Source organism: Colletotrichum fioriniae (genome assembly GCF_027942845.1).
Source record: "Colletotrichum fioriniae strain IMI 355084 chromosome Unknown scaffold_13, whole genome shotgun sequence".
NCBI lineage: Eukaryota > Fungi > Ascomycota > Sordariomycetes > Glomerellales > Glomerellaceae > Colletotrichum > Colletotrichum fioriniae.
Genome location: NW_027076849.1, coordinates 147,976 through 171,951, shown reverse-complemented (window position 1 = coordinate 171,951; position 23,976 = coordinate 147,976). Strand labels below are relative to the sequence as shown.

Here is a 23,976-nt window from a genome sequence, read left to right as displayed (position 1 = left end):
TGTATTACTATAATCTCTGGACGAAGAGACGTTATTGACAACAATATGGCCGCCGTAAACATTGACAAAACGTGCTGAAGCCCACCAGTTTTTCTCTACTGGGAATACCTTTTTGACGCCATACTATGCATATACCACGCAAGCTCAAAACCACACATACACGTATAATTACCCCGCTAGAAACTGTGAGATGATTAGCATCAGGGCTTAGAACATGGGATGATGATAATGATGATAGAAAAGGCCAGGCTTACCGTATCTCATAGGACCCCGCTCTCTCGTCATGTACCGCACCCACTTGACGCTTGAGTAATTGCTCTTTTCAAATACCTTGAGGTATCTAACCAAGAGGCCTGAACTGGTAAACATCAACAAGCTAAAATTGAGGCTCAGGGGCGGTCGCGACCACGCGCGCTGGTTCGTCATGCTCGTCAAGATGGCCTCGGCACTCAAGACAAACTCGCTCTGTCCCGTAAACCGCCCAATCTTCCACACAATGTTGTTCTCGCTGGGCTCGTACTTGGCCTTGCCCTGGGTGCACCGTTCCGTGATCTTAGCAGTGTTGAGCGGTGTAGGGATGCGGACGACGACGTTGGTGGCGAAGAGCTTTGCGCCAAAGTTTGCCTTGATGCCGATGCTGTATTCGACCTTTGTGCGGCCGACCTCGTTGACGATGGCGTGGATCTTGAACGGGAGGTTGACGTTCTCGGTGGCGCGGTAGCGCATGAGCTCGAACTCGCCGTCGGGCGGGACGAAGGAGATGATGCGATCGCTGTCGAACTTGCCCAACTTTACGCACTGGTGGAACTGGCAGTCTTCGAGGGTGACGCTGCCGGCGGCGGCCTTGGTGGCCTTTGTTCCCATCCTGTTTCCGCTCGGTAGACTCAGGAGCCCGTCGTTATCGAGAAGTAGCCGGTCGTTGAGACCGAACTTGCACTCTGGGGTACCAGAGAGGTAGGCGCGCATGACGATTTGACCCGTGACATCGGCGCGGAGGACTGCTCCCGTGGCGGACATGAGAAGGTTTACGTCTTCGATCACGTCGACGAAGGCCTCGTTCTTTCTGTACTTAACATCTGCCTTGCGCCACGAGAGCGCGCCAGTCGCCTGCATTGTAATCTTGGCCGAGTCCTCGGCGGCTCGTTCTGACTTGACGCCTTCGGTCGTGATGTACATCTTGAGGGTGTCGGTCTCGGTGTTTTGAGGGTAGCCAAAGTCAATGATCTCTGTAGGGCAAGCGTTAGAAGAGCACACTAATAACACAGTCCATTGAGCTGGTGTGGCACATACCGTCGAGCAGCTCATAGACAAGCACGAAGTTGTTCTTGACAGCTTCCTCATCAAACTTGCCAAAGTAGCCCCGTCCCAACGCAATTAAGCGATAGAGGAACTCAAAGACCAGCGCAGCATTCGCATTGCTCTTGGTAATAGCAACAAGGTAAATGTTCTCATGCTTCACGTGGCTGAAGGTGGTGCTTCCGAGGGTCAAGATAGGGGACCGGACTTGGGAGTTCGAGATCACTTGAATCCGGAAGACGTCGGCAAGTCTGGGCCTGCAATCGTTGCGAAAGGCGCGAAAGATGAGGTTCTCGCCCTTTTGGTTGAAGATGAGGATTCCGGACAACATCGTGGCGGATCACAGGAGTGAGGGCTCGCGCGCGAGGGGAGCGACCACGGGGATTGACGGGCGGACGGGAACTCGGAAGGGCGCGTGGTGGTGAACAGTAGTAGAGCTGGTGGGATGGGTTTATTGGTGATTCTCGAGGCAAAGGATCGCGGGCGGGACACGGCGGGGACAGCGGCGGGAATTGGCTCGGTCAGCCGTCAGGGGAGCTTCCACTTTGCGACTTGGTCGAGGGGGAACGGTTTCGGGACCGGCGGGAAATTCTGCCAGGCCCCAAAAGGGTCCGGGCGGTGAGGCTCGCGGTGGACCGGCGCTCCGTGCGGTATGGGGCAGAATGGTCCATGCTTCTCGTCTTAGGTAAGCACCTTGGAGTTTGACTTATGTGATCCACTTACGTGATCCACTCACGTGCGGCCATCCACCCGTTTTGACGGGAAACGGTCGGTCGTTACCTAAGGTAAGAAGAAGAGCTCCACCATTGGTTGAAGTGTCTGTAAGCACTGTGTCTACGGACAGTGTCAACACCTCTTGACACCTCTGTCCCAGCTGTCTTCATCCTCTTACACCACCACCACCACAACCACGGCCACAATGAGTCTGCTCTTCCCAAGACAATGAAGTACAATCCTCGTCTGCAACAGCATGCCTGTCTCAACTCTCTAGGCCGTGATACGGATGGAATACGATATCGAGCACGTGGCTGTGCGTCCGAAAGATGCGCGTCGGTACCATGAACCCTTGGCATCTCACCACCAAGAAAAGAGTCTGTCTCGACACGCTCTTGTCACCACCCACCAACTACCTACATAGCTGACGGTACACGACTTTTGGATGGTAATCTCTCCTCACGTCAACTTTATGGATATCAATGGCTTGCATATGTTATGTATACTCTCAAGCGAAGCCTTTCACAACGGACACCAACCGCCACCGCGATAATGACATGAGGTTGCTGGACGTCAAGGCTCGACGAAACGTCAATTTGGATCGTTCCCGCAGGCGTGGGAACCCAAGATTCACGGCCGATGGTTATTAGGTAGGCAATCAGTATTGATTGCTTCCGCTCTTGACACTCATTAACCTCATTAACACCAGACAGGTCCGAGTACCACGGCACCACCATCGACGCGGTTCACCACCACACAAACCCCAATTTCTCCAACTCGCTTGTCGTCCCTTGCGTCTTGCGTCTTGCCTCTTGCCTCTTGGGTGCGGCTCCGACTACTCGCCATGCTTGTCTCTCTTTTCGCTGATGGTACCTATCTCTGTGCCTGGAGCCAAGCTACTTTCGCTTCGGCTTTCGATCCGCCAACTTCGCATCCCGTGACTGGCTACCTCTGTCTTTTACATACGCCTTGCGACACGTTCGCGATGCGATCCTCCGTCTTTAAATTAAACGGCCTAGGCACGCCATTTCTACTCAGCGTTATCTCGGGCAACGAAGCCGCTTTTCCAATCGAGAGTTTGCTGGACTGCAACTTGACCGGAACGATTCAAAGACCTTTCCGACCCCTCATGGCACCCTCTTCAAAGGTCCCCACATCCATCACGCCCCCATGACCAACGCGCTCTTCCCTTCGTGGCTAATATGGAGCGTCGCCTCCGAGATGACTTACACTCCGTTACATCCAACCCGCACTTTGCCCACACCTTGGTTGGCGGACTTTCCTCCTCGACGCCATTGAATATCGACGGCGGCCGTAGCTTGTTGCAACCGCCAGCAATTCATGTGTTCATGCCCAGCTTTAAGGACCTTGTCCAGCATGCCGTCAACCAGGCGATTCCATGGTTCGAGACCCGTGCTTCGGATGTCTCTTCCACAACCCCATAGATCCATGGTAACGATGGCTCCCTCGGCCTGGTCTTCTTCCTCGACGCTTTTCTCAAAGGAGTAATCAAGTTCAAGATGCCGCAGCTTCACTCCGAGATCGTGGGGCAATGTCTCTCTCCCGCCGGCAGCCCAGAATAGGCCCAGGACACGTCCATCCCGCCGTTCCGAAAGGCCAAGCGGTGTGTTCAAGAGATCTGAGTCCTCAACTACGGTTTGCAACATGATAAAAGGACCATCTCCCAGGTCCTTCATCGTAATCTCCAGACTTGCAACCCACGGATATCGACCTCTCCAGAGTCAAGCCAACATCATACAGAACCGAAGCAACAATGGCTGCTCGTGCGTTCCTCACTGCTGCCCTCTTGGGCACTGCTGCTCTTGCCGTCCCCATCGAGGAGAGGCAATCTTGCGGAGCCGTTTGGTAAGTAGGATACTCAGCTCGAACGAGGAGAGAATCTGACTGGCGACTAAGGGCACAATGCGGTGGCCAAGGCTTCACAGGCCCTACGTGCTGTGCTTCTGGCAGCACTTGCGTCGTCAACAACGCCTACTACAGCCAGTGCTTGCCCGGCAGCGCCTCAGCCTCCAGCTCTGCCGCCGCTTCATCGACTGTCCGCTCCAGTTCTTCAGCGGTCGTCAGCCCTTCCCGAACCTCGACAACCGCCGGGGCCGGCACCACTACCACGCGGGCCGGAACTGCCACAACTAGCGCTCCCGCGGTCACCGGTGGTGCCACCTACACGGGCAACCCCTTTGCCGGCGTCAACCTCTGGGCCAACTCATACTATGCCTCTGAGATTACGACCTTGGCCATCCCGTCCCTGAGCCCTGCTCTGCAGACGGCGGCTGCTGCCGTTGCCAAGGTCCCTACCTTCATGTGGATGTAAGTCATCCATGTTGTAGACTTCGGTGTTAAAGGCCGCCTTGTGCTGACACCATCAAGGGACACCCGCGCCAAGATTCCCTTGGTAGACTCCACACTGGCCGATATTCGCAAGGCCAACGCCGCTGGCGGAAACTACGCCGGCCAGTTCGTCGTCTACGATCTTCCCGACCGCGACTGCGCTGCCGCCGCCTCTAACGGCGAGTACGCCATTGCTGACGGCGGCGTTGCCAAGTACAAGGAGTACATCGACGCCATCCGCACCATGATTCTCAAGTACTCTGACATTCGCATTCTCCTGGTCATCGGTAACTACCTTGTCTCCCACTCGTCAATAACTATGTTTCCTGACTTTTCAATACAGAGCCCGATTCCCTGGCAAACCTGGTCACCAACCTCAACGTTGCAAAGTGCTCCGGTGCGCAGGCCGCCTACCTCGAGTGCACCAACTACGCTGTCACTCAGCTCAACCTGCCCAATGTCGCCATGTACCTTGATGGCGGCCACGCGGGCTGGTTAGGAGTAAGTTTTCACCGCGCCACGCTCCATACACGTTCTTCTGATCTAACATACTTCTTCAGTGGGCTGCAAACTTGGGACCCGCCGCAAACATGTACGCAAAGGTCTACAAGGATGCCGGCAGCCCCAAGGCTCTCCGTGGAATCGTTACCAATGTTGCCAACTACAACGCATGGAGCGTTAGCTCCCCGCCTTCCTACACCTCAGGTAAGCAGTACCCGTCCGTCATTCCAACATTTCCGTACCTAACTGGCCTAGGCAACTCCAACTATGATGAGAAGCACTACGTCGAGGCTCTCCAGCCCCTCCTCGCCGCTCAGGGATGGGACGCTCACTTCATCGTTGACCAAGGCCGCTCCGGTAAGCAGCCCACTGGCCAGTTGGCTTGGGGTGACTGGTGCAATGCCATCGGCACCGGCTTTGGCCTTCGTCCCTCTACCAACACAGGCTCGTCTCTTGTTGATTCCTTTGTCTGGGTGAAGCCTGGTGGTGAGAGTGACGGCACTTCCCTCACTACTGCCACTCGCTACGACTACAACTGTGGCAAAGAGGACGCCCTGAAGCCCGCTCCTGAAGCCGGAACTTGGTTCCAGGCCTACTTCGAGCAGCTCCTCGTAAACGCCAACCCAGCCTTCTAAGTGCTGTTCACTTTCTTCTACATACATGGCGCAAGGCTCAAGACGTCGCATCCATATTATCTTCGTGTACATATTTTACCTACCTTGAAGATGAACCTTATATAAACTGTGGAGTCCACTTGCTTCTCCTGCTCCGTGCTGCTCGGGTAGTCCGTCTTCAACCCGGAAGGACTATGCTTTGTGTGTGGGCCAACCACCGGCAAGAGAGAAAAAGCATCGGAACGCCGTGCCGGTGTCTTTTGATCCGTTTGGGCCTGGAGATCAAGGACTGAACCTTGGGTACTCGAGCTGGTCACAAACTCAGTTGACCAAATGCTGCTTGATAGGAACGATGCCGTTATAAAAAGCCCGCCGCCTGAGCGCCTCCCTTCACTTCTCTCCTCTTGTTCTCCTTTTCTGATCCCTCGATGCGACTAATTTCATCCCAACGTACCCCCGACCCTCGATCACGCAGGCCATCAAGCCTATAGAGATGTGGACAGCCCTTCTCTTCACCCCTTTCTTTACACTTACACTTATTTGGATGTTGTATCGCATTTCTTGGCCTCTCAAGGCCCTCCGCAAGCGACACAAGGAGAAGAAATCTGCAACGAAGGGAAACATTCCGGCAGCCCTCCCATCGGGTTCCGATGTAGAAGCCAAGACACAGGGATTCTTCGCCGTATAGACCCCAAGAGCTTCCTCAGTATATTCCCTAGGTGTAACTATTCTGACTCGTTATCTGCGCAAAGGAACAGGATACCACTCTCGGCGGCCAAGAAGCCCAGCAACCCAACAACACGAGCCTTCCAGAAGCTGGCAGCACGAACGAATTGGATAATTCAGCCCCATCTTCCGGAGTCGGTAAGCATTCAATACGGTCAAGAGTTCTAATGACGATCAAGAAGAAGGTTCAAGCAAAGGGGAAGAGCAGTGGAGCGCCCTTGGATCCGCGATCCCCTCCCTTTCGACCCTTGACCTCTAGCGCAGGCATGAGACCTTCATGGTTAGATCCGGGAGAGGATACAAACGTAGCAGACAACAACCTTTACTCTGCCCGTCTACGGATCCTGCCAGATGATCGGGCCGCCGTCTTGGGCTCTTCAAAGCGACAAATGTGGCAAGCCCCAGATTCTTATATTAATAATGAAATGCCGACTCAATGGGTGACACCTCGGCCTTTCGATCCTACTGCTGTCCAGGCATATCAACCCACACCGGAGGTGCTTGCGTCGGCGTTTGCTTACAACCACGGCACCGCCCCGAACAGGCTTCGAAAGCCGTTACCAACACCCCTAATCTCGCCGTGCGTACCTCCAACCTGGTTCAGACCTTCGGACAATTACCAGCCAAGCGTCTCGATAATCCAGGAATTTTCGTCTCCTAATCCATCGTGCCAAGAAGAGGAAGAAGTCCTCCGACGCTTCATCAGGTTTGCGACGGGCCGTAGATGTCCAAGATGCAAGCGTGGCGTCGCGATTGAAAGCAGCACCATCTTCCAACACGCCGGTGACATTCTTCGAGGGCGAAAGACTATCGCAGTGGGCAGCCACTATGTTAGATGTTCATGCGGAATTTCTTACTGTTTTGGGTGCTCCCGAATCGGAGACAATTTAAGGACACCATTCGCCAGCTCCGAGTCAACCGAATGGTGCTGCCCCCCGGGTCGACTCTTCCACATCTTTGCCCTCCTCTGCGGCCCGACCGCCCACGCTGCGAACCCCCAGGTCTCCATCCTCCAAGACTCCCAAGTAGACTGGATCATTGAGAAGCCTCCCAAAGCCGAGAAAAAGTCTGAGTCGAGGTTCAAGCGCTTCTGCAAGACTAGCGATGACCAAGGCACATCCAAAGGTACGGGCTACGCGACGGGCAAGCTCGACAGAAAGAAGGAGAAGCCCCATGAACTCGCCTGTATTCGTCGCGAAGACCTTGAGAATAGCATGACACTGTTACCCAGACTTTTCGCCGCGCTTTCGATAGCATGGCCTTCAACGTCCATGTCCTCCCAGTTTGATCGGAACCCTCCACCGTTGTTAATGGTCATGGCTCGCCGAAGCCCGCTAATGGTCAGGATGGCAGAGCTTCTCCGGGATGATAGCATGCAAGAGATCATGCGGCAAGGAATTCCGTACCAGGCCCTCTTCGGCTTCCTCCACGTGCTCTCAGCACATCCTGCCACGGCCCCGCTGGTCTGTGATGTTCGAATCAGCTATCCCCTCGCTCGCACATTACTCCCGGTCTGCTTCGGATATGGCCCTCTCCCGGTGCCAGACAAGCCTTCAAGCTCCAGTACCAATGACAAGGGGAAGGGGAAAGCGGTGGAGCTTGACGAGAAGCAGGATCAGCCTCAGGAAACGCTCCAGTCGTTAGTCAGTCTACTTTCTGCCTTGAGGGTTCAGGCGGAATCGGTGAAGCGACTCTACAAACCCAGTCCCCGAGGTCTTTCGCAGACGATCGTCATGTGCGACCGTATCTGCGAGATCTCCCAACAACTCGAAGGAGAGGACCCCAAAAAATACAAGAGGGAAGTGACTATTGACGAAGGAAGCAACCCACCCTCTCTGACTTACTCACAATCAACTGTTTCGTCAGTGGCAGAACCACCTACCATTCCCGGCGGCAAGGAGGAGAGACTCGCGGCCGCCCGACAATGGCTCAGCGAAAGCAAGGTACAGGAGATGGAGTCGGAAAGATGGCGAAGTGACTTTAAGATTCCCATCCCGGACTCGGAGGCCACCGCCCCCCACCGTATGAAGAAGCTCGTGATGGAGCTCTCCATGCTGCGTACCACGCTCCCCGACGGCATCTTTGTTCGCCACGATGGCACGCGGTTGGACGCCATGAAGGTCCTCATCGTGGGACCGGAAGGCACGCCGTATGAGAATGGGCTCTTCGAATTTGACCTGTTCTGCCCTCTCGATTACCCAGCGAGGCCACCCAAGATGGTTTTCAGAACAACATATAGCCGTCGGAAATTCAACCCGAACCTGTACTCTAATGGCCAAGGTACTAAACTCCCTCTTTATTTCCCACCTGCACTCTCATAGTCCGTAGCTAACCTTTTTTGCCAACAGTCTGCTTCTCCCTCCTCGGCACTTGGACAGGCAGCGCCACCGAAAATTGGGATCCTAAAAAGTCCACCCTCCTCCAGCTCCTCGTCTCCATCCAAGCCATGATCTTCAGCCCGGACCCGGTCTGGAACGAACCCAGCCAGACATTCTCCCCGGCAGCCTCATTGGTATACAAGACAGAGATGCGCGCCGACACCCTCCTCTACGCCATGAGTCACTGGCTCCATCTACGCAAAAACGCCAACCCGGCTGCCGAGTATAACCCGTGGTTCGAGGTCGTGGCCCGCCACTTTGAGGTGAATTGGCAACGGATCCTCGAGACGGCTGAAGTCTGGGCCGCGGAGGACCCGGGAAGTCTGCCCGAGGCCGAGAATGAGGTGGGCATGTTCATGAGGGAGAGACGCTCCAAGGAGAGGTTTCCCTGCGGGATCCGGACGCTAAAGGGGCACTTTGCCGAGTGGGCTACTTCCGAGGAGGATTTGGCTCTCGTGAAGCTTCGTCCCGATGAAGATGGGCCGATCTATGCGCCCGTGGAAGTGCCTTTGGGGAATAGGCTCAATCTAGACTTCAATATGTCTCCGCTCATGTCCGATGGCAACGACGAGTCCGATGGAGACATCTTCTTACCACCAGTGAATAACACGTCCCACGTACCGCCACTGGTATATCACCCTCAGCCGGAGTTTCACCCTTTCCTGCCTTATATTCCTTAATTTCGTTCAACAGTCAGGGTTTGGATCAGTATTTTATTGTCCGCGAAGTTGGTCATTTGAGCATGGAGATGGTTTGGTGGCAATGAGGAGAGGCTGAGCGAAGGGGTGGATTGGAATAGTGGCCCAGGTCAAGTTCGGTACTGGCCAGTAAAACAGGAGACTCAGTAAAGGGAACTGTCAAACACGGGCTCTTTGTAGTCTGTAGTATGTGCCCTGATAAACACCTTGAAATAATACAATATAGATTATACTAGATGTTTGAAGTAGCGTAAGCCACTGAACCGATGTTCCCGACGAGCTGGCCGGTGTTGCTGCATTCTTCGTGTGAAAGCTGAAGCCTGGCTTGGCAAAGGAAGGGAGCAAACTTGGTAGTAGGATAGACCTGGATCAGTATCAAGATGCGTAATTACCACGTCAACCTGTGATGAATCTTTGGGTCCTTGCCGTGAAGCTCGCCAATGCATCTATGTATGCCCGTAGACCTCACAATTGCCCCGCGCAACCTGCAGCAAACCGCCGGAAAGCTGGGGCGCATCGAGGTGCTGCATGGTCCATGGCCCATGCGCAAGCTTGCCGCGAGAGGTTTTGACAACGAGCTGGACCATGACACACAGAGTGATAGACGCGGTATTGCGAACCGCTCTTTCTCATCTCTGCAGCCGCTCGAAAGCCTTTAACAGCAATTCACTGAACGATCAGCGGAATACCAGATTCGAACGATTCGTGAGACGTGCCATGGGGCATGCGTGGATTGCTAGCTGACCGCCCTTCGTTATGACTCAGTTGACTTGGCCAGGACGGCTAGCGACGTGCGCCTCAGTGCCGGTAACCCTTTCGTTGAGATAACAAGTCCTGAACTTATCAGGATGAGCAAATTGAGAGAGGGATTGACTCGGACGAAGTTGCAAGCACACAAGCGAATTTGTTTCGTACTAACAACAAACTTGTTGATGCCCACCAGACACGACACAGCGTCGCAAGCAAACACGGCTGACGTGCGGCTGGAGATGTTGGCTTCAGGGGTCCATCGAGGCCACTGACCGTGTCCCCGAAACGATGATACTTCTCAAAGTGTGGCACTTGTCAAGGAGATGATGGTTGCGATTACCGTCCGTACAGGGGTCGAACTTATTCCTCGGTGATAAATCAATGTCGGACACAAAGAATCGTAGCTTGTCGTCGACTCTGATTACTCGCCAACGTTCAAATCCATTAGCATAATCAGCAAAAGCTCCATCGTCTCTCGAAGCTGCTCGCCGACCCGAGCGAGCTTCATCCCGAACAAGCGTTGACTGTGGATAGGCCTCCCAAGATTCTGTAACCAGACTGCGGGATACCACGTGGTGGAGGGGACTCGGACCGCTTGAGTGGGTGGCCGTTTGTCCCAGCTTTCCAGCCCGTACGGTGTACGGAGTACTGTACCAGTAGTGGTTGCCCCAGTCAAATGTTTGGAGCAACTTGAAGCTCCAGCGATGCCATGACTCGAGTCTCTAGTGTTCGCTCTGGACCCGCTGGGTAAGCCGCACGCATTCAGCCTACCGAGTCGAAGTCGACGAACCACAAAGCTTCGTACGGATATTCGGTATAAGCATGAAGTCAAATGGGAGCCATGGGACGGGATTGCCCGGAAACGACCTTGATTGGAACCAGCATGCTTAGTGAAATCCGATAATGGAAACCTTCAATTAACCAGGCCGGCCTGGCAGATTGTGATGTCCGAGAAAGCTCTACGGCCGAATGAGTAGGGAGATGAGCAGTGATTGGCAGTCTCCCAAAGGTCAATCCCCAGGGCCTGATTCATGAAAAGTCTGTTGAGTGACTTTCGCGATTCGTTGGAAACATATTTCGAGATGAAGCTTCAGAAATACCAAGATATTGCAAAAGTCAAATCCTCCACGGCAGGCAACAGTCGACAACGGCAGCAATATGGTTGGCCACATTTTTTGATGGGAACGTGTCGTCCGTTGAAAACCCATGTGGTCCACGAGTTCCAGGTGAAGTTTAGCGGCCAGGTATGGGTGCGTCTGCCACGTGCGGTGCATGCAACAGCAAGGTACAAGTCGATGGAGGACGGGGGATGAGGGGAAACAGCCATTGGCGTGTTTGGTCAGGCCAGAGTCGCATCGAAAGTGGTCTGAGGAGTTGAGTCTAGTGGTGATGATGGCGCGAGAGGGTGGCCAATATGAAGACGATACTCCGTAGCCCGTCTGAATCTCTGAGACGAGCCTCGTGTGCGTACATCTCAGACAATGATTGCCATTCCCGGGGCAGTAGGCCGGTCGAGAAGCACGAGGGCATCGTAGAGAACTGCCGGAGGTGGCTGGTCTCGCAAGATGCCGATCGACAGGATTCAAGTCTAACAAGCGTAATCGCCATTATTTGACCGTTTTCAATCAGGCCTTGTGGTCGTGGAGCTCGTCGGTCCCGAAGCCAAGCCATCATGAGCGCCATATCCAAGATAGAGACCCCGCTTGTGAGGAGCTAAGCTTGGTGCCCGAAGGCGCTGACGTTGGCGGCACTAATACGGTGTCACACTGTCGACGGAGCCGGGAGCACTGCTCAGTCTGTTTGTAAGTATCCGTAATAAGTCTACGAACTTGTCGCCCCAAGGCCCGAGGATGATGATATGATAGGACTTTTGACGGGGGGTCTCAGGGTCTTTGGGCCTGTCCGGGCCAAGAGGATCGGCATTGACTTCAAACACGAAAGTGGACAAGAGCCGACGAGGAACTTGTGAATGACTAGGCCGAATCGAAAAACAATCGCAACATCAAAAGCCACCGGCTGTTTGACAGTGGCCGAGACAGGGCAGACTGGCTGGTAGTTGGCCGAGCCTGCACGTACGGCCGGCGGTGTCAGTTAGTGGGCGTCAGTTCGTACGATTACGCCGGTAGCTCGAAGCCAACTTCTCGCAATTTAAATCATGGTCCAAGTTTCTGGAGAGGGAGAGCTGTTGCTTAGTTCTGTCACTAGACGGATGCGATGCCGACTTCGTCTCCCAATGACTCTGGGCGTAGGTAGCCCATTCGGGGCTCGATTTGAGGGGGAGGCCCAAACTCAATCGACGCAAGAACCGACACGTGGAATAGGCGATGCGTTCCTGGACAAGTGCCCCTCTGAGGTGCCCAAGTACCTTACAATGGTGAGGTCAAATGGGTGTAAGGCCAAATGGGCAGCCGACTCGGAGTCTGGAGAGTGCGGCATCAATTTGCCTGTTGTAGTTTGAATGGTTGTTCGGAGCGGCTCTCGGGCCCCTTGGGGAAACCCCTTGGAAAGGTTGACACTGGATGCTGCTTGCAATGCGAAAAAGAAAAAAAAAAAAATTAAAAAAATTTAAATTTAAAAAAGATTGTGACGGACGGACGGTAAACATTGCTGTGTGAGTGTTCACGGTTGGGAACGCGACTGTTAGACGCGTGGTGATCGGCTCGAGTGGGCAGCGTTTTTGGCGTTTGGTTTCTCGTTCGAAGTCGGTAGTCACGATCCCTGTGCATCTGGCCCCTTTCCTCCCAGACTCGAGTTGATCATATTCGCCTGAGCGGCGCCTCTAGCAAGCCTCCCTGTGCGCCGGTGTGCTGTAACTCCGTACCCCTGTGGGGATTCCACGGCTTCGTGGGCGAGACTCGGCCGTTGGTGAGCAGGCTGCTTACAGGTTGAGGAGGCGAAGAAGTTTTGGCAAGTCGGCTAGAGCGGTGGTTTGATAAAGAATGGGACACGTTGAAGGTGGAAGACTTGAAGGCGGCGGCGAGGGCGGCTGGTTTTGGCAAGCGAGTTGACTGCATTCTGTCGGGGTCTCTTTGATTGGCACACATGTTTCTTCAGCTGTTGGCCTGCAGGTCGTCGACGCATGCGGTCGAAAAGAGAGGAGCCTGAAGAGGAGGGACGGAGGCGACGACGACAACCCAAGGCAAGGCGAAGCCAAGGATCCAGACAATGGGCGAGTTTTCTTCGGAATAATGCAGAGATTGAACAGGGGAGGCCCTGAACAGTCTGTGCCGTGCCGATGCCGGGTTGGCCCTGAAGGGAAGCGGGATGTTTCTGTACTCTGTACTGTACACCACAGCATGGGATGTGGGATTGAGATTTCTCCCGATGCTGTCTGGTGGAAATCAAGGTTTGTGGGCGAGATGGAAGAAACAAGACACCCGACGCGAAAAGAAGGGACGGCAACATGAATGATTACCTTACAGTAAGTACCTTACAGTTAGTACCTTGCCACGGAGACCACGGAGACGGGAGAGGAAAGCGGCAGGCGGGAGAAATGGCAAGTGCAACATTTTAGGTTGAAGTTGGTGTGTCATGATGAGGGAAGGAACCTGGCCTGGCCTGGGCCTGCCATGGTTTACCGTCATTGTTCGTGTTGTATGAGTGAGACTGAGAATGAGATCAAGAGTGAGACTCGGAGTGAGCTGAGACACGCCCCAACTGCTCCGTACCACCTGAACAATCAAAAAGGATGCAACGAGTTAATCCATCTACCGGTACTCTTGTCACGCCTATTCGCACATCGACACATGTATGGGTATTTGCCTGTCTCTACTTGAATTACGTAGAGCTTGGTAGAAATTAGATCAGCAAAGCACTGAGCTATGGCCTATTCACAGGTTCAACCTGGTCAACTGATCTCGGTCTGCTAGGAACATGACACTCTTTGATAAATGCTGTCTTATGCACAGCTCCAAAACCTCTGACTCTTCTGCGGCCCGTGTAGACATGATTCGGAAGATGCCATGAAGGGGCGTCCCGGAGAGCGCCTTGGAAAGAGTCGTTGAGAATAGACCGCGGATATCTTACCCATCTCGTAGATGAGTGCCGCAATGCAAGTATGACCAATGCTGCAGCGCTTATTGTGATGTGATGCGATGCCATGTGATGCTCTCATACCCATCTCCATCTACGGATATCTGCGTAGTATATCCTGTACTCGTACGGATACTCCGTATTTGTCTGCACCTCACCAAGCTCATCACCCATCGCTCTCGCAGACTCGCAGTCGCGGTGCACGTCTCACGTTGTTGATCGGGCAAAATGGCCATGAGAGACATGGATTGGCCCTGCTGTCAGGCTCACTCAACGCCCCTCGCCGTGCCTGAGAGTGGGGGAATGCATGAGAGAGGCCCGAGTTCATTCGCTGATGGAGGAGGGCCGGCCCCCTGTCGCTCCCTCCCCCCTCCTGATGACCTGATCCCTGTTCTGCACATGGCTGCTTCCTCCTTTCTGCCTAGCCCATCTCAAGTGACAGTAGCGCAGGTGCTCCTGCTGCAGGTGCAAGTCGGAAGTCCAGCATTCTTTCCTCCAGTATCCGTTCACTACGTATCTACCTACACAGGTACGTGACTACCTTCGGTAAGTAAGGTAGATAGATACCTTAAGGTAGCTATGTGTAGACCAGTCTGACAGTCACACAAGTGTCATTCTCCTTCCTATTGATCGTGACTTCATGCCGTGCTTTCTCCCTAATCGCTTTGGGATGAAGGCGCTCCTTCTCAAATAGGTCCTGCCTCCCTCCTTTGACCCCCTTTTCAAGGTACCTGTGTCATGTACTATCTCCGTGTCTGCCTCTACCTTACCTTATCAACCTGACATCCGTCGATCATCACCTCGAATCATTGCGCACCTGAAGTCTCAGAGGGAAAGTGCAGGAAGTATGTATCTTCTTGCCGTGCTTTCCAGGTGCCGGGCACTGAGCCTGGATGCGAAATGAACAGTCAATGGAAGCCAGTGGAGGAGAGAAAGAGGTTACCTACCTTACCTTATCGTACGTAGGTACTCCTGTCAGGTACCTACGGCTAGGTGGCACCTTACTGTACTGAGAGGTGAGAGGTGAGAGGTGGGAGGCAGGGAGGGGAAAGTGTGCCTGACCTGGCCTGGCCTAGCCCGCCTGCCCGCCTTCTCCAGGTGGCCTTGCTTAGCGCGTCCCAGGCTCCGTCCACTCCCGGCCTCCGTCCATGAGTCCAGTCCCAAACCCCCAGGTCGGGCAGGCGCTCTCCAGTCTCCAGGAGTCTTACCTTACCTTAGGAGAAGACGTGGAAAGTGCAAAGGGCAGTAAGAAAAAAAAAGAAAGAAAAAAAGGCAGGCGCAGATCCACAGCAGTGTGCCTGCCTGATATTATTTCCGTGCTCCCCTCGCTCCTGCCGCGACTTCCCAATCTGCATATGGACCCGTCCTCCGTCCTCCGTTCTCCTCTTCGTCTTCCCTCCTCCCAATTAACCCAGTCCCTCTCCGTCATCAATCAACCACTCGCTCCCTTTTTTCTGCTTTTTTTTCTGGACCACCGTAAAGGTTCAACGTCCACGATACTACCTCAAGGCTCAATCCCCCCGGTGCAGACCCATCGATCGTCCCCCCCCCGACCGACAAGTCGCCTCCATCTCGCCTCCGTGTAGACAACTTCGCTCCTCTCGAGACGCCAACCCGCCAACCAAGGACCTAGCACAAGCCTGCAGGTCCCTGATTTTCCGCAATTTTGCTCTTTCAGTGACCTCACAGAGCTCGCCAAAACTTGACTTGCGACCGCTATTCCATTCAATCTTCAGAAGCCAACGGTCCAACCCACACGCGCCCACACGCACACCCCCGAAGCGAACGGAGAACGCACCAAGGAACGACTAAAGTCGCTCACGTCCGCCCTCACATTCACGGTTCACGGCCAACGTCCACCGGAGACCGCTCCCCTCCTACCGCACTCGCTGCCGCTGTCGCTGCCTCTGCCGCAAAGAGCACCGTGTCCAGCAGCAATCCTGCACCTCACTGCAATCATCCCAATCTGCCAAAATCCAATCCAGTGCCAATTCCCTTTCGCCCTGTTCGGCTCGCCTGCTTGCCTGGTCCGACAGTCGTGAAGCAAGCCCCGGCCTGTGGAAACTGGAACCATAGTTGAGACTGGACGACCACATCAACACGAACCTTTTTTACGCAGGGATCTCGCCAAACCCAAAAAAAAAATCAACACAATGCCTACCTCGCTCGATTCTTCTCGTCCCATCATGGCTCCCTCTGTACGTTTGTTCCTCTCCTGATGTTGCCTTTTTCGCCCTAACTGCCCTACCTGCATCTGTCTTGCGTCTGTTCTCACCTGCTTCGCCTCGCTCGCAACCGCCCCTTTGCCCTTTTTGCACTTGGACACCGCAAATCCCGGTCCTCCCCCCCAAGCTACCCACCTATCCGATCTTGTTTGCCTTTTGACCCGTTCCTGTCCAATCCTATTACTACCTACCTCTCGCCGACCCTCTGCTCCATTCACTTCGATCCTCCATCTGTGCCGTCCTCCTCAACCAAATATCAAAATGACCGCCGTACTAACAGAAACCCCCCCTCAGGTGCGTACCTCTGTGCGATACAGCACGTATAGCATGGCGCCCTCATTTGCCAACACCATTCAGACAAACGATTCGGCTCACGCCGAGATCACCGATATCGCTGTCGGCCTCGACCGTATGGAGAACAAGGCCCTTAGTTCCCAAAGAGTCACTCTGAGCGAGGAGAAGAGCGCGAATCTGAGCAAGCTTGCTCTCGGCGCCAAGTTGGAACGCGCGCTGGACCGGAGAATGAGCAGCCAGGATGCCGTCATGCGTCCACGCGGCAAGACCCTGAACGAGAAGCCTGCTCAGGCCGCGTAGGAGACTGTCGAGCAACCTTTGACCTCGAAAAAATGGCCGTGGCAGGCCATGTCTACCGCACAACCCAAACAAAGACAACAATCGGAACCAGACCGTCACGGGCCATCTGCCACACGAACATGGAACGACAAGAGTGGGATTCGGACTTGATGCTGTCCGGCTAGACAGCTCGCTGTAGTTGAGGACCCCGTCGTACAACATCGCCCGCGACGAGATGAGGCAGACGATACACCTCTGAATGAACATACGGAGGGGTAATGGATACGGAACTTGGACTAAGACTTGGGAATGGGGCCATCGTGGAAACAAACAAGTTGTGAAGAGTGATTTTGGTTTGTTGGGATATCCAGAGGATGACTGGAGCGCTCACGGCGCAATGATGGCATCCCATGCATAGTGTTTAAATGGTTTATTGCGATGCTCCGGCTGCGTTACATATTTCCTACTCCGAGAGGCATTACTCGCTAAGTCTTATCGCAGAGACTTGGGATCACGGCATAGGGGTTTTCTTGACGAAACTGGGATGTATAGGTAGTTTTACCTATGGTATACTAGAAATGCTCAATGACCCGATCTACCCAATATGTTCTCGTCTGATTTCCAGCCTAACATGTTTGCTCGGCGCGAGTGTCGCAAACGATGGACGTCGCATTGCTGGGGAAATTTGTAGTGGCTAATAACAAACAAGCCCTATGTCAAAGTATAAGACAATCAGCGCCCAAGACCAACGTAAGATGCCTGGAGATTCTTCAAGCCGCCAAACCATTGCGTCTACCCGCACTCTCCATCTTTGTGCGCGAGGAGGCGGCTCTCTCATGGGTATTATGCGCTGCCAAAACAGAAGCCCAAGACTGCTTGGCCAGGCTTTTGCCCCCTCGCTCCCGAACACCCCGTTCTAAAAAAACTACACGTTGCCATATCGATGTGTCTGTGTATGAACATCCTTGAGTACTTCAAGTGGAATGTCTCTTTGCTTCCTCGGCGTTCGTATAGAACATGGTCGACCCCCCCCTTTTCGAAAGAGTCGTACGCCTTTTCGGACTTACGCCTTCTCCAGACGAGCCTCAATCTCCTTGTACTGCGCAACGAGCTCGCCCTCCTCGCCCTCATACTCGAGAGCCTTGCCAACCCACTCCCTCGCCTCCTCCAACCTGCCCATTTCCATGAGACACTTGCCACGACGCCACCACGCCTTTGCGTTGCCGACCTTGCGCGCCTCGACGCTGGCCTCGGCGTCGACGGAGCCCTCTGCCCACTGCTGCAGCGCCATGTGCGCCTGCGCCCTGTTGGCGTACAGACCCGAGACCTCCTCGCGGACGAGCTGGGAGGGTTCCCAGAGCGGGCGGGTGAGGGCCATTTGCAGGCCCAGGGTGTAGAACTTGATGGCGTCGCCGTACTTCTTCTTGTGGAACTCTGCGTTGCCGCTGTCGCGGAGCTTGGCGACCTGGGCGGAGCGTTTGGGGTTCACGGGCATGGGCGGCGGGGGCACGCCGTGCTGGGTTGTTGTGTCGGAGGTGATGAGGGAGCGGTGGAGGGCGTTTAGTTGGGAGAGCTCGGCGGCGAGGGCGCGCGAGGACGAGGTTGAGGAGAGGGATTTGGATTGCGGGTCTAGTTGGAGGGGAAGGAGGTCAAAATGCGTGAGGTCTGTCATGTTGGGCGGTGGTTTGTTTGTGTGGATGTGGTGATGTTCTGTTGGTTTGTCTGTTTCGTGCGATTCACGAGGTCGCGGGGGTCCGTCAGTTGTGTCTTTGGTACTAGGGGTATTCGGGTGGCCGCGTCCGGGGATCGTAAAGTCGTGGAGAGTAACGGTTGTGAAGAGGGCTGCGATCGCGAAAGAGGTGTGGTTGTGGCTGTTGCGTCGAGATGGTGGTTTATTGCCAGCTGTCGATCCGGGGTTCGCAAGGTGGCCGGCCGACCTTTTGGCGCATGGATTTAGAGGACACTTCTCTAGAGGCTGTCCTTATCGGGTCCGGGCGCGCCATCACGTGCTGATAGCATAAGGCACGGTGAGATGGGTCTTCCTTTTGTGACCGAGGCCCACCTTCTTCACTTCACCTAGCTCACCTCCTACTCACCTTGCTCACCTTGATCCCCAGTAACAAGAACACCGAGAATTTGGGACTGTCCCTCTTGGCCAAGAAGATGTCTTTCGTTTCGTTCCCAGACTGAGTCATGATTGAAGTCGACTTTGACTGCGTTAATTGGCAAATTATATTTGTGCCTGGTCTGGGATCTATCGCAGACCGAGAGTTCCGAGTTACTCGGGGAGCTTTGCGGTCATCTCCATTCTGCCTGGCAGCATTTATAAAAGTATTCTTCTCCTCTCTTCCTGGGTATCTTTGATGTTGAATGAAACCGTCTAACCTTCCATGTTGAAAGAAAGTTCGCGATGATAGACTCAGCGGGGTCATCCAAGTTCACTAGCTTTCCCCCTTTTCCTTTACACCTCCCTTCCCCTTTAGCCCGGCCGTCATCCAGGGCTCATGTCAACCTCACGCCTCAGTATAATCATCCCAGCACGACTGGCCTGAAGTATCAACAGCTCTAGTCGTAGTATGACGTGTTTAGTCCCTTCTCAACCGCTGCGATTTGCAGCGCCAGCGGCAAGGAGAACTGTCGGCACATCATGAAGCTGCCAGTCATGTACCAGAAACCAGGCACTCCGGTGGCTCGCCACCACTAAAGAAGAGTCAGCACAACTCCGTCAAGCATACAGATCATCAAACTCACTCCTGAGCGTTCCTGCTCGGCATCCAAGTTCGCGAACCCATCCAGCCTCTGAACGACATCCGGTCCAAGCAGTTTCTCGACTGTAGTGATGTTCTGCTCGAAGCCCGTCGCGAGCACCACCACATCCGCGTCCAGCTTCTTGCCATTCGCCAATACCAGACCGTCCGTCTGTAATTCCTTGATGCCCTCCTCGCACCTCTGGATCCGAATCTTGCCGTCAATAATCATCTGGTTCGCCCCCTGGTCGATGTAATACTGCCCGCCCTTGATGAGCTGGTAGTCCGCCAACCCATACCCGTCTTCTCCTTCCTTCATCTCCAGCCCAGCCTTCTTGAGCCCGTCATGTACCGTCTTGTCATTCTTGGCCATCGCCTGCGTCAATCCGATGCTCATTCTCCGAATCAGTGCCAGTGGGATAGCATTGCCCACAATGTCCGCCTCCTCGGTGCTGAGACCTGGGATCGTCCAGAGCGAGAGCATGAAGTTCTCCCATGACTCACGCGAGATGGAGAAAATTGGGTGTCGCTGCACCATCGTCACCTCCTTGGCCCCGTGCGTGACAAAGTCGGCTGAGATATCGTGGCCGCTGGTGGCGCAGCCGACGACCACGACCTTCTTGTTCGTTACATCAGGGATCTCGGCGGCAGTCTTGTGGTACTTTGAGTGGTAAATTTGCCCCTTGAAGCTCTCTTGCCCTGGGAACTGCGGGATCTTGGGCTGGTCGCCGTACACGCCCGTGGCTAGGACTACATGACGCGCCGACAACGTCCGTACTCCCTCTGACGTGCGAACTTCGACGTAGTATCTCTTCTTCTTTTCATCGTATGTAGCCTTTGTGACCTCCGTGTTGAAGGCGATATCGAGCCCCATCAGCTGGCCGTAATGCTCCATGAACTCGGCAACCTTGTCGCCCGTCAAAAATCGCGGCCAGGTCTCGGGAATCTTCATGAAAGCCCAGTGATCGGTGTAGGTCGGCGTATGCAGCGTGACGCTCTGGTATCGTTCTCTCCATGAGTCGCCGAGGCGTGCGCTGCGTTCTATGAGGCGGGTTTTGATGCCCATGTGTTGGAGGCGCGCCCCGAGCATTAGGCCGGCTTGGGCTGTTTGGTGTGTCTTCTGTTAGCGAAAAGGGAAGGGAAGGGAACAAGGGGCTGGGTGTGAACACTGGGAACTGACCTGCGCCGACAATAAGAACCTGCAGATCCTCTTCAGACTCTGAGTGTGCGTGCCCATTGGTGCCATTGACTCCGTTGACACCATTGACACCACTGACACCATTGGTAACGGGCGTCTTTGGTATCGGAACTGAAGTCGCATGTCGCTCCTCAACTTCTTTTTGAAAGTCAAGTTTCTCCAACTGCGTAAATACAGTCCACGCTTTCCACTCGTCTTTACCAGTGTTGCCCAGCTTGAGCAACCCTTTTCCTTCGCCATGCGGCGTCTTGAAGGTGAAGCCAGTTTGGATCCAGACCATGCCGTCAAAGTCAAGGAGCAACGGCTTCAGCCCGCCAAGCTTGTTCGTCTGCAGCTCGGAGAGGCCATGGTTCGCTGAGGCGAGGTATTTTTTGATGTTGTCTTGACCTTGTTTGCAAGTGAAATCCCATGAGAGGCCGACAATGTCTCTCCACCAACAATTGTCGATGAACAAGTCGGAGATGTTGCTGAAAGACTTTTCCGCAAACCGCTTTTCGAGTTTGGAGAGCCATTCACTGGAAATCTTTTCAGCGTCGACTTCGTCCTTCTTGACGCCTTCTTGTAAGGTCAAGGCTGGGATTTCGGGAAGCTTGAAGCCGTCCATTCTGTGAATTTTGTCAAATAACGAATAATAAACAGCGCAGTGACTTGATTGGGATTAATGAGATCGTTTCGAGTGGCTCGAAGAAAGAAGAATCAAGACCAAAGCCCCGTGTAAGTCAGATTTGGTAGGGAAGGACAAGGGTCTGGGAGGATTTACTCGTGATCTCCAAACGTCGGGGAGATAGCGTCAGATAGCGTACCCGACATCCATCAACCCACTTGGCAAATTCCCATCTCACCCACCATACCCCAAAACGTCAACAGGCAACCACTCAAATCGAGATGCGAAACGTTTTTCATCCTTTTTTGTTCGGACCATCTCCACGGGTGGACCTGGGCAAGGTGTCATTGGGGTTCCCCATCTCTGTAACCTTACATTATTGCCAAGAAAGCCTGTTGCTGAAGATGACCGTACAACGGGATGTTTTTACTCTTTTAGCTTTGAAGGAATGATGAAATTGATGGATTAGATCATCTTATCTGATCATACCCCACCTTTCTATTCGCGCAGATCGACACTGTCGTCCCAATCAGCTGCTTCGGCCGGGGTGGGATCAATAACGCGCACAGAGTGAAACCCGCGAATGTGACAATGTGCGCGGGAACCGCTGTAGGATATACTTCTTGCTAAGTCTTAGTGGACTGAATACGAGACCCGACGGGGATCCAACGAGGGGTTTCTGTCGCTAAAAAGCGTACATCAGCCAAGGCGAAAAATTGCGATGTTGCATGAAGTTCAAGAAGCTACCGTACATGGAGGATTCATGCTGGTAGAAGACAAACATTGACCGGACCACATGCGGTCTTTCGCTGTTAATGCTTTGGCAGTAAAAACTGCAGTCCGCTCTCTGTGTAACTTATAATGTCAGTTTCTCACCTTATGGAAAACTCCCTGGCGCTCATGTTACTGCTTCATCATCTGGTTCGTTTGCTAGTGCCAAGCCTAACGTCAGCACCGCGTTCCGCGGCACACAAGCCTCGGGTCACACTTCCGAGGAGATCAAGCATTGCTTGGCTTCTTGGTCCACCAGCCCTAAAGAATGGGTCTGTCGGCAACTTGCCGGCGCGTGGACACTCGAGAAAAGTACGGGTGTCCGCAATGAGCGACATTCATGTTTTGACAGGATCAAATGTTTAGATGCTTGCTAACGGAGTAGACAAGAGATTTAGATTCGGCTCGGAATTTTCCCAATGCTCGTTGAAAGTCTTGGGATTTTCGAAAAATTTCCTACAAGAAATTAGAAGATACTCGAAGGTAAGGTAAGGTAGTTTGAAGTTCGGGTTCTAGATTCCGAAGTAACACGCTGCAAGATACAAATGGTTAGTAACTGATCAAGATCTCATAGCGTTGCTGAAAACAACCAGAGAAACCAATCAACACGCCAATACACAACCCTGCCTATAAAATATCGGGACTGCAGAGACTTAAGAGGACAACTATCCTCTCATAGCGTTGTACTTCGGTATATGAACAGTCTTGTCATGAATTTAAAGCGTAAACCAAGTACAACTAAGCGTTCTAAAAGTACGGAAAGCTTCTGCAATGTAGGAAATTTCCTGTTGACGGTTAGGACGAGGTAGTACTCCAGTGGTTCATCCTGTCCTCTACAGCAAGGTTGTCATCTGACATCAATTCCATTGGTGATGTCACGGGCTAGGCCGTCCCGACTACCCGGGCATAGGGAACCAACTGAGCTATGATTCGGATGTTTTTAGTTGAATGTACTTACGTACCTCTTGATTAAGACTGGGCTCTGGGGTAGCATGTGTCCTGGTTGTCACCCTTGCGGCCTTGCGCAGCCCATGTGCGTGGTCTAGTCCTTCACAGCCGAGCACCCAGTATTCTTCATCCACCGTATAATGCTTGCGATGAGCCTCGCGCAGCTCATCATGTGCATTTGATTTAAGACTGGTGTCATGTTCAGGAGTTTCAGGCTCATCGCTGGTAAAGAGAATTTACCTACCTCGGAGCAAGGTACGTTTCATCAACTTGTGCCACGATCTGCTTTTCCAGACGCTGCTACATGCATAGGTATTTCAGCATCGGGCTGAAAGAAGTTACAGCCCTTATTGTAACTGCTAGAATTGTTTTATCGTGTCAACAAACCGTCGTCAAAGTTTTTCCTGTCGCAGACGCAACATACGTCATCCACACTTTCGCTGGCTCAGCTCTATCTCGGTGAGTAAGTGAGGACATCTTACATGTCACTTGATTCAACCACCTCTCTCACCCTTCATTGATTTCCTGAGTCCGGACTTGCCCATGATCAACGCTGACCGATAGAAAGGTCAAAATCTCCCTCTCCTCGCAACCTTAGATGCACACCTAAGGCCGTGTGATACTTGCGCAGAAACTTGGCCGTGATCAAACCACCAACACTTCCACTGGCCTGATTTCAATTTGTAACAGAAACCATTTATCGTTTGCTGACATGATCTCAGAGAAGAAGTGGATGGCCTCGATGTCCGAGAAAATGCGAAGATATTCTAAGTGCAAGTCGAGGCCCGGAGAACCGCTAGCGTCGGATTGGAGCGCGGACTAATCAACTCGCGTTGGCTGCACCGTTTTGGC

At 53.6% G+C, this 23,976-nt stretch overlaps 6 protein-coding genes across 6 annotated transcripts; 3 read left to right on the top strand and 3 right to left on the bottom strand.

Annotated features, from left to right (window-relative positions):
• Positions 1-168: 168 nt before the first annotated feature.
• Positions 169-1,627, bottom strand: APM4 (clathrin associated protein complex medium subunit; the record flags this gene model as incomplete). Its single annotated transcript, XM_065758750.1, has 3 exons — positions 169-176; positions 255-1,226; positions 1,291-1,627. 3 exons carry the CDS (start codon positions 1,625-1,627, stop codon positions 169-171), a joined length of 1,317 nt encoding a protein of 438 aa, XP_065612517.1.
• A 2,157-nt stretch (positions 1,628-3,784) lies between these two features.
• CBH2 (Exoglucanase 2) lies at positions 3,785-5,495 on the top strand (the record flags this gene model as incomplete). The annotated part of the gene is made up of 6 exons (XM_053197816.2): positions 3,785-3,876; positions 3,982-4,338; positions 4,399-4,646; positions 4,703-4,860; positions 4,920-5,064; positions 5,116-5,495. 6 exons carry the CDS (start codon positions 3,785-3,787, stop codon positions 5,493-5,495), a joined length of 1,380 nt encoding a protein of 459 aa, XP_053044747.1.
• A 1,130-nt stretch (positions 5,496-6,625) lies between these two features.
• Positions 6,626-9,258, top strand: N0V96_009795 (uncharacterized protein; the record flags this gene model as incomplete). Its single annotated transcript, XM_053197817.2, has 3 exons — positions 6,626-6,711; positions 7,108-8,480; positions 8,549-9,258. The coding sequence occupies 3 exons, from the start codon at positions 6,626-6,628 to the stop codon at positions 9,256-9,258; spliced, it is 2,169 nt and encodes a 722-aa protein (XP_053044748.2).
• A 6,953-nt stretch (positions 9,259-16,211) lies between these two features.
• On the top strand, positions 16,212-16,877 carry N0V96_009794 (uncharacterized protein; the record flags this gene model as incomplete). The annotated part of the gene is made up of 2 exons (XM_053197818.2): positions 16,212-16,256; positions 16,578-16,877. 2 exons carry the CDS (start codon positions 16,212-16,214, stop codon positions 16,875-16,877), a joined length of 345 nt encoding a protein of 114 aa, XP_053044749.2.
• Positions 16,878-17,919: 1,042 nt separating this feature from the next.
• Positions 17,920-18,528, bottom strand: N0V96_009793 (uncharacterized protein; the record flags this gene model as incomplete). Its single annotated transcript, XM_053197819.1, has 1 exon — positions 17,920-18,528. One exon carries the CDS (start codon positions 18,526-18,528, stop codon positions 17,920-17,922), a length of 609 nt encoding a protein of 202 aa, XP_053044750.1.
• An 893-nt stretch (positions 18,529-19,421) lies between these two features.
• On the bottom strand, positions 19,422-21,405 carry N0V96_009792 (uncharacterized protein; the record flags this gene model as incomplete). The annotated part of the gene is made up of 3 exons (XM_053197820.2): positions 19,422-19,556; positions 19,608-20,707; positions 20,784-21,405. 3 exons carry the CDS (start codon positions 21,403-21,405, stop codon positions 19,422-19,424), a joined length of 1,857 nt encoding a protein of 618 aa, XP_053044751.2.
• Between the last annotated feature and the right edge of the window lie 2,571 nt (positions 21,406-23,976).